The sequence below is a fragment of the Phaethon lepturus genome, unplaced genomic scaffold, assembly GCF_000687285.1.
Source record: "Phaethon lepturus isolate BGI_N335 unplaced genomic scaffold, ASM68728v1 scaffold19851, whole genome shotgun sequence".
Lineage (NCBI taxonomy): Eukaryota > Metazoa > Chordata > Aves > Phaethontiformes > Phaethontidae > Phaethon > Phaethon lepturus.
This window is the reverse complement of record NW_010517381.1, coordinates 72,180-90,261: the sequence shown is the minus strand read 5'-3', so window position 1 is coordinate 90,261 and position 18,082 is coordinate 72,180. Positions and strand designations below refer to the sequence as shown.

At 45.9% G+C, this 18,082-nt stretch overlaps 1 protein-coding gene across 3 annotated transcripts in view; it reads right to left on the bottom strand.

Moving 5' to 3' along the window:
• The window catches only part of MICU1 (mitochondrial calcium uptake 1), a 95,686-nt gene that overhangs the window by 17,529 nt on the left and 60,075 nt on the right, over positions 1 to 18,082 (bottom strand). For all 3 annotated transcript variants that reach the window (XM_010296389.1, XM_010296390.1, XM_010296391.1), the window contains one exon: positions 16,262 to 16,459. In XM_010296389.1, coding sequence (XP_010294691.1) covers positions 16,262 to 16,459 — 198 coding nt within the window. The remainder of the gene's footprint in view (positions 1 to 16,261; positions 16,460 to 18,082) is intronic.

Genomic DNA, 18,082 nt, shown 5'->3' with positions numbered 1-18,082 from the left:
TTTTGCTCCGTCAACCGGTCTTCTGCGCTGAATTACACAGCTAACACAGAAGCCAGCAAGGCATCCAACTGAGATCAAGGTGGGGAGATGAAAGCTGGCAGATCCACCAGCCTTGCTTTCAATCCGTGTATAGGCAGAGCTCCAGGCATGGCTGGCTATATATGCTTTTAATATATACGCTCTTTCACTATGCTAGGTAACGAGGCCGCTTGCAAATGAGCTATTACAATTTCCACGCTAATGCCAACTTGCAGGTAAATATTTTTTAGTTATCAGAATATCGGCCAGACTTTGGCTGCTTTTCTCAGTGGGCCACCAAGTGATTCCTACTGCATTTGAAATGCGTGAAACGCCAACGCTGGAGGGATTTGGATGGACTATGCTGGCAGGAGGCAGCTCCCAACTGGATAAATTCTGCTTCTTAGCATTTGTGCTTTCGCTTGAGTGGCCCACGCAATATTTGGGAAAAAAGATGGCACTTTTTACTGTCATCTGATACAGACGTTGGGGTTTACCAGCCTCTCCCCTTCTCCTGTGCTGGGGCACACGATGAAATACATCGTTTCAGCCCAGCTTTCCTCTTTCTTTCCCATTTTTAGCCTGTGACCCTGAGATGTTCAAAGCAACTGGCCCACTGCTGGTGCAGAAGGCGTCTTGGTGAGCCCTTCGTCTCCCCTCGCTCGGGCTTTCCCAAAGAAAAGACGATAAAACACCCTTATGGTTTAAGGATTACCTGGGGAAAGTTGGTACAGTAAGAATAACACTGTCATTTCCAACCAATGTTCGCAGCCATGCAGCTGGAGGAAAGGCAGACAAGCATACTTTAAGCAGGATTACTTGTAATATTCAACACATACTAACTTCTGCATCGCAAATGTCACTATTGAAAACTGACAAAGTTATCTTATTTAGTGGCCCTTATTACTGAACATTTATAGCTAGAGAATAAGCAATGGGGAAAAATGCTTATTCCTCCTGTGATTCACCTTCTCAGCTTCTGGTCCTTGGGGTTCTAGGGGTTTCCTTGGTAGGAAGCTGCAGCTGGACCAAAATGTCTAAATAACCACATGACAAATTCTTCCCCCAAGGGGTTGCCTGATGCCACTTGGCACCCAGTAATCCTTTTACATTACAAAAATGAAGCGTACTGGCCCCAAAGTTTCCCAGCAGGTACTACTTGGCACGCTTTCAACCATCGCTTAGGCAAGGAAAGGATGGACAGAGTGTAGCAAAACACGCCGACTCTGGGCTTGGGCAATCTGGTCTAGACCAGGCATCAGGGATTCTTCTGTACTACAGGGAAAATAAAAATCAACAAGTGCTATTGCATCAGCTGTCAAAGCCATGAGCCAAGGCAGGCGGGGAAAGCCCTTCTGCAGGCAAACCTTTCTACGGCGTCTGTTAAAAATAACTCCAATATTCAAGCATGAGGATCTCACCAGCTCTGAGCAGCAGTATCGAAACGAGGAGCACGATTAACATGCCGATGCTTGCAGTACTTTTGTCATTCTGCATAATTTACTGAAAATGAAGTAAAGCGCTTGCTGCCATAGCCTGAGTTTTGGTGACAGCAGTAGCAAAAGCCTCACCTGCAGTAGACCCACGGCATGAGACAAATGAGCTTTAGCCTTTTGATTTATCACACGGTTGGGAGGTTGTGTTAAGAGACAAAATAAAGACAAAACAAAGCTAAAATGAAGAAACTAAAAAAAACTTATTTATACAAATCTCTTTAAAGTACAAAATCATCCTGTGAATAAACCAACTCCTTCCCCCTCCCTGCGAGCTCCAAAACTGGTTCCAGCTTTTAATTTCTGTAGGTGGCCATCAGGTGCAGCGATGAGTCAAAACACCATACAATTATTATTGACAAGAAATAAAAAAAGCCTGAAAACCACCGAATTAATGCTTCTTATCCTGGGCTTATCTCACTTTCAAATGAACACCTCTAACATTAAACTGAAACACTCACAGATGCCCAAAGTCAACTCCTGGCAGCCAAGCGTTACGCTCTCCCATACACAGGCACACAGCGGTGTTCGTGGCAAAGGCCACCTAGAAAGGGGCTGGCAAGCAAGAGCTGGTCAACAAGCCGTTTCCAAATTCAAATATAATCGCCACTGACCTGGGAAGAAGGAACGAAATGGAGGCAACGGATAAAGCAAGGGACTTGCCTCCAAGCTAGTGTCAGACACGTTTAAATTAATTACAGCAGGGATGAGCAGGGGATGTCATTTAAAGATGATGCAGAAAACCAAAAATTTTGGTGAGAGAATTCTGCCCATTTTTTTTTCCTGGCATGTTAGCAATCGTGCTTAGTCATAAAGAAACTTGGCTTCAAATTATTTGAGAGTGGAAAAACCTTGATTTCAGAACCAGCTACCCCTGACACCCCCTTTCCCACCTCCCTGTCTGGGAGCAGAGGTACCACATCTATGCTCTCCTGCCTTCTTGAATGTCTTCTGGCCAACCAAACATAGCTCGCCCATCGTCTCCACTTCAAAATGAAGGAGGGTGCAAAGCCTACAGTCATTTTTCTTTCGGTACGCAATACACAGTCTATGAACAGTGTTAAGGGTTAAAATCCCCCAGGTATTTGAAAAGGCAGGAAAAATAGTGTAATTTCCCAGGTAGTCACAATCCTTTGCCTTCATGCATATGATGTTATTGTACAGGTTATTTTTCTAGTCACTCAGGGAGAGAAAAAAACCTCAAATCCCACAAGGATGGGATGCAGGGCAGAGCACGCTGAGATTTATTACAAGCAAGCAAGTGCTCCGACAGCCTTTTTCCCTTTCATATATCTTAAAGAAAAGCACAGCCAAGGCAACCGCTCAGCTGGCATGGCAGGGCACCAGCCGGGACGGAGCAGCTCCCACGCATGACATTCACCATCAGGGAAACTGGGGAGGGCACAGGGAGGTCCCTACCCCCCTCTGAACTGCAGCCCCCAAATCTATGCACGCAACACAGATGGCTGGTAAGTCCAGCACCTCCAGAGCAGCTTCCACCCACAGCCACTTGGTGCCAGCAGTGGATTCCGCATCTGCACACCAGCAAGGATACAGTAAATAATGAAATGTAATGCTCCCCAGTGTTCTTCCCGCAAGCCAGAACGCCCGAGATGCTGAAGAAATTAGCTTAAAATATAATAGGCAGTATTTTGAAATTCATTAGAAGGCAACGTGACCTGCAAGGAAATCAAAGACGTTTATGGAAGGGTAAGGCAGGTGAAATGGGGCACAGCACTTCACTCTCCCACTGCCAACCTGACACAGCTTTGTGTCCCAGTCTCCGTCCAGTCCAGTCCCCGTAGTCAGTCCATATGCCACCTTAGGATACTTTCTACAGGAATTTAAGAAACTACCCATAATCTTAAACGTGTTAAATACTCCCTCCCCCCCAAAAACCCCATCAGACAGGATGAAGATCTTCACGTTTCTAAGCTGAAATGTGGGTAAGCTTCCTTCTAGCTTCACTTTCTGTCTGAATAAATAACCCTACTCTCTTTTCTTCAATGCATGGAGGAAAGGCTTCATCACACGAGGCAAACAAACAGACCATTTTCTCTGCTTCCACATCCCCTTAACTGCACAACTTTCTATAAAGGCAAAACAAGGATCCACCATAAAACAACAGATGCATAATCCCTCTACTTCCAGATTTCACTATTTTTTTCCCCCCACCAACTCAGTCCACCTTCTCCTGTGGGAAATCAATCGCTAGCTTCTAAGAAGCATTCAGCCTGAACCAATTCAGAGACACTATCACAAGAAACATCTTTATTCAAAAAAACCTGCTGGAACTTCTCAAAGACATTGGTTTCCTTTCATCTCTCCTTCTGCCACCACCAGCTGCAAGGCTCATTGCTGGGAAATGAAGCAATTCTGATGGCTAAGGAGCCATCTGGCATGGGCAGGAGGACCTCCTCTGGGTCCTCCTTAACCGTGGAGATGCGGCATCACAAACGCCACCGCAGACTCTGACCATCCACCTCGTAAATGTAGACTTTTCCAATCTGAGAAACAACAGGGAAACCAGGAAATGTCTTATAAACAGAAGGTTTAGGGTACAAACAGCATCGTGTCTCTACGAACACAGACCTGCAGCCCTGGCGTGACGTACATCGTGGGGCAAGGGCCAAATTGCCCCTTCCAGCTCAGGCTCAGTGTGGCAGGACACATGGATTCATCTGAGACACGGTGGTGTTTCGGAAAGAAAACGTAAGATGAAATTTTAACCTGCCCCCAGGATATCCTTCCTTCTGAAAAAGGTCAAGCTTAGGTACCAGACACTTCTCAGGAGAAGACTTCTCATTCCAGCTGACTCTCTTGCCTCCTCACTAAATTTGTCATAACCAATAGCATTAATATGGGAAATTTCTACCTAAAACACCAGTGCTGAAACCCTGCGTAATCAGAGATTGCAAGTATAAAAACTGCTGGGAAACACCCAGCTGTAACACGACACAACACGATGAAAACACAGCTCGGACTTTTCCTAAAGCAAGGTCAAAAGAAAAAGCTACGGCACCTTCCATGCTGTTTGCCGATTATGCCTACGGTGCGACCCTTCCAGCTGCCCCGGGGCGATGGGATGGGGAAAATCTGCTCGGTCAGGGCTTTGGGAATTGAATCTCTATTCGCCGGACTTATCAACTGCTGAGCCACACGGACGAAGCGATGCTCTACGCTGCTTTTTCTGCAATTATGCCCATACCTATCAGCGCACAGGCTCATCTGAGAGTTTCTGCATGGCCTTGCTGGGCTATAAACACCGGGAAAGAATATGAAACATGGTCATGCGACAATTTTAAAAGCAATATTAAACACAAATACCATGAAGCATAATACGCCTGCTGTGCGAGAATCAGCATCTTCAACTTAATAGGTTTTTATTTTTTGGAAATATTCCTAATTCTACCTTCTGTAAATTTGTTGTAGATAACCTTGAACTTCAAACTAACTGCAACTAGGGATCCCACTAATATAGTTTCTATCCTCTTTAAACACTTATATTAGCAAAATACCTAGCTATATTTTAACAGGCTCTAAGAGGACGGCTTCTCCTAAAAACCAATCAAACTAGGTATGCCTAAAATCTCAAAGCAAGCACCTAAAAAATAAACATATGTGTGCCACTTCTTATTTCCAATTGAGATAGCAAAAAAAAAAAAACAAACACCAAACCCACCCCAAAAAAAAAACCTCTACAAGGACTTTTCGATGGGGAAAAAAGTGTTGAGGGATGATTTTTGAGCTTATTTATGCTGGCTAAAGAAACACCAATAATAGAAATACTGCTAATACTAATTCTGTCAGGCTGAGGGGTACTTGAAAACGGTTCTGAGAGCCATAGCGTACGTAATAAGGAATCAAAAGGGTCTGGGAAATAATGATTTGTAGGGTAATATTCAGATTCACAATATATGACCCTTTCAAGTGGTATTTGCTCAAGGCTTTATTTGACAGGCTGTGATACATTATTTATCTGCAAACTACTGCAGCACTGGCTCTGTTTACTGTTCTGGAGAAGCAGGCTGCCAGGATCTCTTGTCAAGTTGCATATACAACTATGACAGGGGAAGAAAAAGAAGGGGGCAACACTGTACATCTTCCTCAACCCCAGCAACCTGCTCCATCCAAAAAGTAATATATTTGGGAGTAAGCTGTAGTATTTACACAGGCACCAAATTATTGCCAAAAAAAAAAAAAGGAGAGCAAGGCAATGCTTCTAAAGACTTTTTATTTGGAAAGATCAAAGGTTTCAAAATAGTACTTTTTTTTTGTTAATTATGCTGAAAGGTTCCAGCGCACTTGGATCGAAACCACTGGGTTTTGCCAGGCGAAACCCAACCTGCTCCAGATACAGCCTGATGTACTGTACTGCAAAGGGCCACTGGATGGGGCCAAAGCAAGTCCAATTACGTTATTTGGTAAAAACCAGTCAAAGATACGGCTCTAAAGACTATATAGAGCTACCAACAGTGGGAGAAATGCAAATGGGAAGGGTGTGGAGGAGGAAATGCAAAACCCAGTCTGAGCCATCATGCACAGGCTGGTCTGGGCATCACCCTGCAACGGTGGGCAGCACAAACCTGGGCTGCCCAAGAAAGTCAGTCCAGACCCGGATAACCCATACAAGAGAAGCAAACCACAGCCGCTACGATCCACCCTGGATGCCTGGAGCAGGCTGAGAGGCTCCCTGCTTGCAGCGCTGCAGCAAGCTCCCGCCCCGGCATGCTGCAACACCGGCTGCGCTGCGCTGGCGTGCTGCCTACTGCTGACAGCAGCCCTTGCTCTTACCGGGGACGGGCAGACAGCACCGTGAAGTCCTCAGGTCTGGAAACCACTTCTGAGCCTCATAAAACTAGCCAGAGCATCCAAATTATTTAACTGCCCATTAAACTCTCTCCCCCACCTGATTCCCTGGACTCAAGCGTGGGTTGTACAGCTGGATCAGGTCAGGAAAAACGCTCCCAATGCTACCAGCAGCAGCTTGCTTCTCTCTTTTATCTTCAAAAATGTGTATGAAAGAAAAGGGATCCATTTTCACAGGAGAAAAATCCCATCTTCCGAACGCTTTTCCCTGTTTGCACTTTCCCTCTGCTCTCCAAGAGTAGCTTAAGTGAATATGCAGCAGCCAGGTTAAAAACATACGGCAGCGCAATTCCAGCAGACCAAGTGTTTGATAGATGCTTTTGAGGTTTCATTGACCTTGGCCTGCCACTGCTGCCTGCAAGGGGAAAAACTTAATTCCAATCACCAGCAACTTGTTACGCTTTAATAAGCAATTAAAGAAAGGTTACATAAAGATGGCTGCACCTGAAATTCATCCTCATGAATCAAAATAACTTCTTGCCAGCTCTGAAAAGATCTGCACTCTGAAATTTCATGCGGTGGAGCAATGAAGAGAAGGAAATGTAAAGGAGAGGAATCAGTAATACTAAGGGGAAAGGACACGTCTGCAAATTAAAGAGAAGCACTCGCCTGACTGCCAGGATGGAGAGGGGGAAGAGATGAGCAGCCTCTTCCCACTGCTGCTCTCCAGACCTGGCTTCATTCCTGCCCTTGACAAACGCTCCTGGTACCTCAGCACGAGGAACGGAGCAGCTTTTCCATCCTACACGCTCACCGAATGAGAAAAGAGCAAAGTTCAGAAGCAGTATGAGTTCCCAGCCCTCTGCAGGGATACTCATGGGATGGTGGAGCTGCAAGTACCGGAGCCAAACCGTTACTCTGAAAAACACAAACAAAAACCTCCACGGAACTAATATACACAGTTTTATTGAGAAATATAGCGCTTTCACTGCCTGTTAGAGTTTATGCTGTTTCCACTTGACTTTGGTGTTCAATTTGCCAAGAAAAATAAGTTTGCAGCAGTTTGATTCAGCCTAGCAGGGAAAAGGGAGTGCCTGCATCCTGCTCCCACGTTCTTAATGCACCAACAGAAGCAAAGTCAGGAGCTGAAGGACAGACAGCAGCAACATGTGGAGGTGCAGAACAGCTCTGTCTTCAGAGCTTAAAAGGAGAAAAAAAAAAGAGCAAGGACTAAAGCGTTTGTTTTTATAGCAGAAGGACAAAGCAGAAGTCAGATACCTGCTACAAGAATTGCTCATCGGAAACTTCCCAACCAGTGATTTTAGCATGCTGTTATCGTGCAGAACTCAATTTGTATTTATTTTAGGTCATGCTTAAGAAGCTGGCTGACATTCTCACCCAAGGAAGCACAGCAAGCCCACTGGGTGAGAAACATTTTGGTTTTCATTGTAATTAATGAAAGACATTGCCCACACTCCCGTAGTCACTACACTTGAGGGTCCACGGGAAGATGGGAAACACGCAGCCCGGAACATCTGCTTTGATTTTTGTCGGCTAACCGGGATATTGCAAAAGCCTCAGCAATGGCTCTGCGATAACAAAAAAAAAAAGCCACAGAAGCTTCTGGGACAGTTCCTGCCTTTCCCACCTCGCTAACAGCATGAAACCCAGCAGCAGCAGGAAATCCCACCTGTGTGCTGAGCTTGCCGGGCAGGAGCTAACGTTGGTCCGAAGCCTTCCTCGGTATGGGGTTACGTGGCCAGGTACCTCACCCAGCTAACGCTGCAGTCCCAACACGTTCACGCAGACAACCCCAGCCCCTTGCCCATCAACTTTTGGGACTACCTGGCTCTTGGTTAACTGAATTGTGCGCACATGAACAAAAGCATCTACGCTAACTAGCTTATACCTTCTGCTTTATGGGCTCGGCGATACAAACCTCCACACGCACTCTCATGGCAACGTAATAAATCAAAATACCACTCTTGGGATTTGATTTGCAGGGGTCCTACAAAAGGCTCTGCTGCCTGTATGAGTGCAGGGCTCAGCGCGCTGCACTGCGGGAGCTCGGGGGTGGATTCACACACACTTCATAAACCAAAGGAACCTGTTGTTACAGAGCAAAAGCCTCTACTGCTACTAATGATGCAATAAATAGAAATTCCAATAAAATCCTTCAACAGCTTCCCCTGCAGAGCCACTGCATCAACCACATTTAAGTCACCCGGTTGAAATACAAGAAAAGCAGCAGCATATACCACAGTGGGTGTTTTCTCACCAGGCGTTGCGACGTTGCTTCAATCGGTCCGTGAAACGCCCATCCCAAACGAGGAGATGGCAAAGCTGCTCCTGCGCATTGGAGCGATGTCCCAGCAACGCGCACAAGCAGCTGCAGCACCTCGATGGGTGGGTGTTGTCACACCCATGCCAGCTTCACTGGCACACTTCTGGACCACTGTTTTGGTCTGCTGACCACAGGACGTCCTCAGCTTGACACTGGGTACCTGCTGGGTGTCACTGCCCTTCACCTCAGTGTGACAGTGCCAGTCGTAGCGCTGCAACTGCTCGTTTGTCACTGCTAACGGAGCAGACCCCAGTTACAGCCAAGACAATTTAAGACGTGGGTGCCCAAGTGCTCCTACTCGATTTCAATCCAACAGGTATATTGAAGATGACCACACAGCACACCCGTTAGCACCCCCAGGATGCCTCACCAAGCATTTCACAGCTGACATGCAGATGCTCGACGTGCTCTTATGAGCCTGAGCCCCCCTAAACCAGCCCACAGCTGATACCTGACCTTCCTCCACCTTTCAGAGTGAGGCACTGGAAGGGTTCGGTTCCTCTGGCACGGACAATTTTCCCACGTGCTTTTGCAGCCTGTACTGGGGAGGAACTGGTTAGGAACAGTGATTATGGCCTGTTCTGACAGAAGCACGAAGCACAGCTTTCAGTACCTCACCCGTGACCATGAACCACCCACCCACCAGCATTCTCCCTTGTTAATGAAAACAGGGACTTAAATTCACCCTGTCTTGTACTTAAACTAAACTTTCCCTGGTGCTCATTTAAGTCTTTCATTACCTGCTCTGCCATTACTGATTGATGAAAATTACTTACCTCGGTCTTCTTAATAGTGACTCCTCATGTTTACTGAGACAGTTACATCTCCCTCCTGTCTTTCCTTTAAGCTGCACATGCCATGGCCTCCTAACTTATTTCTATTGTCCAGATGTTTTTTTTCCCCCCATACTAACATCCCACTCGGAATTCTTACCAAGTCTTTGTGCGACACTGGACAAAAACTGAATGCCAGCTTCTCCCCAAACCCTGAGACCGTACGGTCAACTTGAAAGCTTCACGTGACCCTTTCCGTTCACATGCCAAGACAAAAGCAGGCTGCCAAAAGCTTTGCCACCAAAAACATGATGAGCTGTCCAGATAATTTCAACTGCCTGCCTAGAAATTCCCAGCTTACATACGTATATGCTGGGCTGTGACTCCTTAATTACAGAATTCCATGACATGAAACTATTCAAGGTGGTCAGATGATCCCGTTTTTACCTGGAGATTTCACAAAATTCTGTCATCCACAACACCTTCATGCCTATTCATCACGAAGTCATGGTCATCAGCCTTATTTCTATTCCCTAAAACTTCTAACACACTGAACACAGAAGAGGGAGTATATAGACCTGCGGATAAAGCCTGATAACTCCTCTCTCCTTGGCACTGAACCTATCACAGCTTTGTCCACCCCTGACTCTAGTAAGGGCTTCTGGGGGGTGGGGTGGAAAACCTCAATGTCAAGTTCCTCTTCCCTTCTAGAGCTGCTGTTTAACAGTTAATGGCTATCAACATACCTTGAAGCTAGAGTCAGGGGATGACAACAGTGACAGAGACCCAGAGCGTGTGCTCTCAGACTCAGAGAGACAGGTATGATGTCCAAGACATCCCCTCTACTGATCCCTTCACTCCCAATCTGCCTCTGCCAGCTGGGATTGACCAAGAGAAAGACGTTCAGGCTGAACTTGGTACGTAATAGCACAAAGGGACAACTGGGCAGCAGAGGGTCACCGCAGGTCTCCGCTTGGTAAACAGATCTAATCCTCCACCATCTCTCATGTCTAGCTTCAGAGCATCCATCCTGCAGCTGCACAGGGAGCCCGTAAGCGCATGTTTGGCCTCTTGTCTTAGCACAGAAGCAGCTCCTAGGCAATGCACCAGAACACAAACATAAAAGCCAAGCTGCTTTGGGTTTTCCTCTGGTTGCCTAAAAAGCGGCTGCCTTTTAATTGTATTTTCAGCTTATTATTATTCCTCTCCCTGCTCTAATTCTGTGCTTTACCTGTTCCCTCTCACAGCAGCCATTGTTTGCCCTTCACCACCCCCAGGGCTTGAACCGTCTCCCTCCCACTGCTCATGACAGCTTCAATGCTCACGCTCCCGGGGCAGGAGCTCTCGAGCCATGTGGGTACACGTTACTGAGCTTGGGTCCTCCCGATGCTGCATCCCCACCTTCCCACTCCATCGCTCATCCTCTGGGATAAACAGCGGACCCACGAGGCACACTTTAGGCTTCCTGTATTTAATGATCAGCCCGTCCTCCCCTCCTTCCCCACGGCACACTGAATGGTTTCAAACCACATCTTTTAATACCTCCTACTGCAGTTTCACTGGTGCATCCAGGTGACTCAAACCATTCTTTAATACATTTGCCCATCAGAGATGCCACAGCGACAGACACCTCGGGTACGTGCTGCAGCCAGGTCAGGAAATCACTAACGAAGAACCTAAGCAATTTTTTCTACCTGCCATTAATTGCTCCATTAAAGAGACAACTTCACAAGTGCTGGCTTGGCTTTTCATACATAATGACTATGTGAAAGAAGAGAAAGCACATAGGAGAAGGAGAAGGAGAAGATATAGGTGTAGAGGATGCAGACTAGATGTAGAACTGACAAAACTATGCAAGTATCGAAAATCCATTACAGAATGCAGAGGAGGAGGAATTCGTAAGAAAAAATGGAAAACGTTACATCCCCCATCGTTGTTCCCACAGTGGCCAAATCAGCAAGTAAAGTACAGCTTAGTGAGACAACACAGCTAACCACGACAGAGACTGCCATAAGGATGACTTAAAGTAAACATGTTTTGTATAAGTTCTATAGCAAATTGACCTCCAAAAATTCCAAGTTTTGGGTCCTTCCTTACACAGCTTAGCCCATCTGACACTGCCAGACTTCATTTTTCAGGCCAGTCAAAACAATTTAAGTTAATCTTTGCTTTCCCCTAAATCACTGCAGCAGATACAAGATACACAACTCATTACTACAAAATTTGTTGCCTATGTTGACAAATCACTGAAAAATCAGTCTGCAAGTCCATACAAAAACAAGGCAGAAGCGAAAAAATCTTGAGTAAGCTGGTAACAACACAGTAGTTTTTAATACCTGGTACAGGATTACTCAGATACCAACTACGCCAGCACTGGCACTCAGAACAGAAAGGCACTTACAAACTCAAGTTATTACCCTAAAACAGACTGCAAAGCATTTGAAATGCTTTCTGAAACCAGAATATTTGTTGAAACAGGGTTCAGGTCCAAAAAGATCTAGATCTTTCCTCACAAAAACCAAACAACAATTTTATCAGCACTGGTCATGAAAACAGGAGTTTCCAGGTTAAGGAAGTTACTTCCACATCACCTGTCACAGAACAGATGCACAAAATAAGTCATTTGCTGGATGGCAGCAATGACATGTGGTACCTTTGCCATATTCTCACAGAATCTCATGTTAGTTCACTTTGCTCCAGCGCTTGGGAGGGACCGCTATTGGGGCATCCTTGATCCTTTGGTAAACGATCTGCACTGATCCCTATGTTTAAACATAAGGATACACATCTGCACAAGGATCTGACTCTTCAACCTATCTGGCAAGCTCCTCCACGGGAAGCTGCATCCCACTGCCTTGAAGCAGAGACCTCAAATCACTCCAGACTGAGACGTGGGGTTCCTCAAAGCTGTGCAGCACAACCTTGCCTCTCCAGCCGTGGAGACAGCCCCACACCTACAAGGCGTAGGGCTGGATTAGTACCTGCTTCACCAATTCAGCTGAGAACAAATGCTCTCTGTGAGTAGCTGTCAGGGAAACAATGTGCTATAGAAATCTCACTGCAGAAAAACTGAAAAAAAAATTTTTTACTGAGGTCTTACACCATAGGCACATATCCCACTGCTGGCAGAAAGAGACCCGTGGAAATAAAAGATGACTAAATGTGGAGATTAAATCACTGCTATTAGAAGGTTTTGGGTTGCCTTTCAGGGGTGATGCAGATGTGGAGAACAGAGGGCTAACACATCTTTTCTACATGCACTTACAAAATGATAGAAAAATTTAGGCTGGAAGAGACCCACAGGCTGGCTGGGACTCCTCCTGGTCCACCAAGGACATGGGAATATCTAGGACAGACACTAATAAGCAGAAATAGCATAAATGATGATGTCAAGTCCTACTCATCTTCCTAACTCAGAGTAAGGAAAAAAAAGCACCATTTGAGCCCAATACTGCCTGTCCTAACAGGACACATTATAGCTGCAGAGCCTGTCCAGACAAACTTGTCACCGTTTATTACACTAAGCGACGGGAAAGGAAGTCTTTCCACAGGCACTAATGCAAGGCAGCGTGAATGAGGTAAGAAAACGCGATGACTTTGCCGGGAGCCTACCCCATTCCGTGAGTTCGTTCCTGTGGCTCAGTCTTAGCTAAGCCGGGCCACCTTGCAATGCAACAAGGAGGCCATGGCTTCTTCAAAGTAGCCAAACCACAACAAGTTGTAATAAGCCGTTAAAAGTTTCTCCCCTCCCGCTGGCTGTGGTTACTTTTCTCATCCTTCCCTTACCACAACTGAGCTGATTGCCGAGTTTGCGTAAAATGATGGAAAATGTACTTTCATCAAAAAAGTAAGCAGAAGGGAAGAAGAAAACACCAGGCTACGGTTACTTAAACACGCTGTCAGCACTTCAGCCATAAGGAACATTGAAATGTTCAGGCCTTTGTCTGATTTAATTCCTCTGAGAAAGTTTTTGCTTGATCTTAACAAGAAATATGCATGAATAATTTGGTAAGAAAAGAAATGAACCGAAATCAGTAAGAGGAAAGTGGGTTCAGATAGTCAGAAACAGTTGTTCTGCCTTCACAGTGAACAGAGGAAACCAGCTCTCAAGTGTATTAACTACAGATATGCCTGGATCCTGAGCCACAGGGAAAACAGCTTTAAAGAAAGGTTTTAAAGTAGATTTCTTTTGGGACAGAGAAAGCAAGCATCCCAGTTTGAGAACAGAGGCACCGCATCAGTCAAGGGCTGTACCAGCCCCAAGAGATATTCTTCAGACCTGCTCACGGTGCATTTCCCCAAAGCCTTTTCTGCAGTTCAGACATCAAACATGAACGAAAACTGGTTTTCAAATTAACATCCCAGCTTCAGAACCACATACTAATTCTTCTAAGCCAGCAAAGGATGAGTAGATGGTACAAGAGTACAGCTGAGGCCCTGGCATATCTGCCACCAGCTCTTTTCTGCTCCTTCTTGTCCACCAGTAAGACCAGCCACGCCAAGAGAAGGATCCAGAGATGATCTGCATGGGCAGTCAAGCACGAGGCTGATGAAGGATCATGACATAAAATATAAAACAAGGGAAGCTGTTAAAAATCAGCTACGCGAGTTACCTGATGCTCTGTAGTACAGTATTCCCTAGCGCCACTTCTCACGCTCTTCTGCTTTGCATGGGTCACGGAAAATACTTGAGGGATGTCCCTTCTCTGAATTACCATGTTTTTAAATAGCATTAGAGCACTCCTTGGAAAAGGAGCAACAAAAACCCACTAGACACTTGTGTCAAAAGCCACTTAACCATGAACAAACACATCAAATGTGAAGAGAAGGTGGGAGATCATGTCAAAAGAGATAAAAGCAGAAGAGGAGAGAGGCCACGTTGCATAATGCTGAGGACAGAAATAGGCCTGTATTGCCTAAATCGATGAGAACTATGAACAGAAAAATCAGGTGCTCTAGTATCAAGAACTCAGGAAAAGATTAAGCTGGGCAGAACAGAACCACTACCTTTGCATAGGTCAATTTTTCCGTCAAAACAAGTATCAAAAATGCTAAGCACAGCATCCTACTGTGCTCAAGGGTGCTGCCAGGAATTCATTAATGATGTGTTTATGATCGTCATTAACTTACCAAGACATAAATATCTTGTACTGTCCCTAATTAATAAATAACTTGTTGGAAAGGCAACTAACATTCATCAGAAAAAATGTACAATGGACTGAAATCACTAAAAACTAAATTAAAATTAAACTGTTGCAAGAGGAGAAGAAAAAAAAACCATACCATGAAACTGGAAAAAAACCCACTGCTTCTTAATGAGATAAGTGGGGACTCACGGAGGGAGCACAGGACTCCAGAGCAGGGTCAAGAATAACACTTCAGTGCCTCCCTGCTGGCCGTCCCTGGAGCAAACGTGGCAGTGGGAAACCAGAGCAGAACAGCAAATGAGGATAGAATAATCTCTATTTCTCTTCCCGCTGCATTCAAGTTTCAGGTTATGTTTCTTAACCTTAAAAAGTATTGCATTCATTTTCAATTTGTAGAGGCACTGGGGAATCTCACTTTCCAGTTCCTGAAGAACTTTTCCTTCAACCAACCTATTCCTCCTGCAAATGCACAGCCACACCACCCGCTTTAATGATCAGTTAAATGAAATCTGTGAACGGGACAATTACCATCATAAAAAAAAAAAAATTAGTCCTTGGGTCAGTTTCTTTCTTAGAGTCATAAAAGTCCAAATAGAAAAAGAGAATAAACTCAAGTTAAGTTTGCAGTGACTCACTTAACAGCAACTTAATAAAATGCTGTTCCTCAGCTGGATGACATAACCTGAGCACGCAGACATTTGTACACCAGAAAGACGTGACAGTGAACTCCGAATACTGTCATCTTAAACAGGTTATGGTTGTGGGGGGATCCTCTTGTGCACAAAATCCTCATTTCTGATGCAAGTAAAAGCCTGGCTTTGCTCAAGCCAGGTCAAACCCTTGAGTTTGCTCTGGAGAAGGGCACCATTTTGAGTCAGCTCCACTTGGGAGCTCAGACACAGGCCCAGGAGTCTCCCATTGCTATTCTTGTACTCGCTTTAGTCAAAAGAATGAAATTTTGAAGCTTGATGCTTAAATTCCAGCTGTGTGGCTAGGAGGAGGGAGATTGGGAGCTGCTGTTAACTCCTGGTAATGCCAAGGAAAAAGGAGACCTTCAATTTGATTGAAGGGTAAAGGTCTCAGAATACATGGACATTTCTTATAATGCACCAAGGAGTGACTAATGGAGGCCACGTAACAGAGACCACCTGTTTAGCAGGATTCACACAAGGCTTGAACACTTAGCCAAAAGATTCAGAACAGCGAAGCAAACAAGAAGGTGGGGACAAAAGCAGAGATGAAGAGTTTTGGGATAGTCATGAATCCTGGTCCTTCAGGCCGCAGCTTACTCATTAGGAATGAGACAAATCTTCCTTGGGAAGGTAGCAATAGACTGCTCACAACTTCTTTTGTCTTCTTCTAAAGCGTCTCATAACCATCTCCACTGGCAGTGCCAAAGCAAGGCAAGCACCACGTGGAGGGACACGCACCCGGGACCTGACGGCTGCTGCTGCAACTCCACAAGAGCAGCACGAGAGATGTTCCTGGGGAGTGCCATGGGCCCTGAAATGCTCATCAGAAATGCAACAACAGGTTTGATCTTCAAGCACTACGAGCCACAGCTGCAGTAATTCCCTGCAAACCCTTCCCATGCTCTTGCTCTTCCTCCAGAAACCATGTCATGCAGCATGGTCCAGGTTGGACTGCCCTCTCCCCATACCCAAAAATAACCCAAACCTCGAGCTTCAGAATATCGTGCTGCAGTTTGCGCTGGAAGTCGAGGAAGTGGGAGATGGTCAGCTTCCCCTTCAGATCTGCCCCAAAGAAGTATGTTGTCAGCGCAGAGTTGAAGCCAGTTTTCAAGGTGTTCCCTGTTGTAGACCGGTCTCTGTGGCGCATGCCCATGCTCGTTTGGGAGCGAATGATGCTCTGCACCTAAAAATAAAGAGGAACATTAGCTACAAAAACACCACTGGGACTTGGGCTAACCAAGTATCAGTACGAAGAACTCCAGGCTCAGCCGTGTCATCCTTTATTTGTTTAACCCTTCCTGAAATAATTCTTGAAGGACATGACAATCCAAAAATTTGGCTTAAGTTAGGCTCTGTTTTTTCCAGTCCTCTTTAAAGAAAGGAGAATATAAAATGCTTAAAATGAGTTTTAAGAAACAATTCACCCGGTTTGCGGATGAGCATTTTAGTGCTGGTCCTCCGCCTGGTCAGCAGAGAGCAGCTTGTTTCCAGCAAAGTTGCAGGAGGAGAGAAAGCGGAGGCAACCGCAGGGAAGAAAAAAGCCTGCACACGTTTTGGAGCTTCCACTCCTGCTTTACCGCTCACCCTTGTCAGTTCACACCAACCCCAGTTAGCTCACATGGCGTTTCCTTTTCCCTTGTGCACAAAACCGGGGGTTTTCTACCCAAAGGGACCCCCTCCTTGTTGCCTGCCGCTCTCTGCTGTGGCTGGCAGCTCCTCCGTCCCCGGTGCTGCGTGGCAAAGCTGAGCTGCAGGCAGGGGCTGACCCACCCAGAGCAAAGGGCTCTCCAAAAGTCCCGCAGGCTGCATCAGTCCAAATACAACCCCAACGACAGCGCTGGCAGAACAAGTAATGCAGAAGTATCTGAGTTACCAGCAGACCAGGATATTTGCACAAAGACAGCCAAGCATGGAAGCACACATTATAACAGGAATACTTCCATGTTTTTAACAAACCACACCGGCAAACAGCCGCCGCCTCCTCCCCGGAGGTCTCAGTAGCGCCCTGTACCTTCCTGAAGGCACCACTCAACTCGAGTGGATGCTACGGGACAGGGCAAGGATGTGCAGGACAACTTCCCTACCCGCTACGATATGGCCAGGGTTATTCTCTGCATAATAGCCAGTCTCTTCCAACACGGCAGAGGCTTCATACTAAGGACAAGTGTGAAAAAGGAGGGGGGAAAAAAAAAAAGCTACCTGACATGCTACCGGGCACTCAGCCTTGACAGCACAGGCTTCCCGAAGCTCCAGCAAACACCGCTGCTTCACCTTCAGCCTCTTCCTCCTGCCAACAAAAGTTGGGAGGAAGAAAAACAGCTGCCAAGAGCTCTAGCTGTCAAAAGGACGCCAGAACCTCGTTATTGTGGTATACGGCACGTTCAGTTTTTTCCTAACAAGAGAGCGAGCACTGGAACAACCCCAAAGGGGATGCTCCGGAGGAAAATGCTGCGTGTCGCTGCCGGGCTCACCTCACTTGAAATGCTGCTTCTGAACCACAGGCTATTGGCTATTCTTCCACTACAAAGAAAACCAAGTCAAGTCAGAGGAAAAAAGATAAAGAAATAAGGTTTTGGTTTGGTTTTTTTGAAATAGGCACTGTGATGTGAGGAAGGATTCGTGCACTGTAAATAGCAACTCCTTATTTTGCTTTGTGCTCCAATTTAACTGCGAGCTCTTGCATGCGCATTTTGGAGACAAATATTTATAAACTGGCTGAAGCAATGCAGTTTATGACCAGCTTGGAAAACTGCCTCTGTTTCTGCAGAAGTGAGTGTTTACCACCCCGCAGGCTGTTTGATAGAGC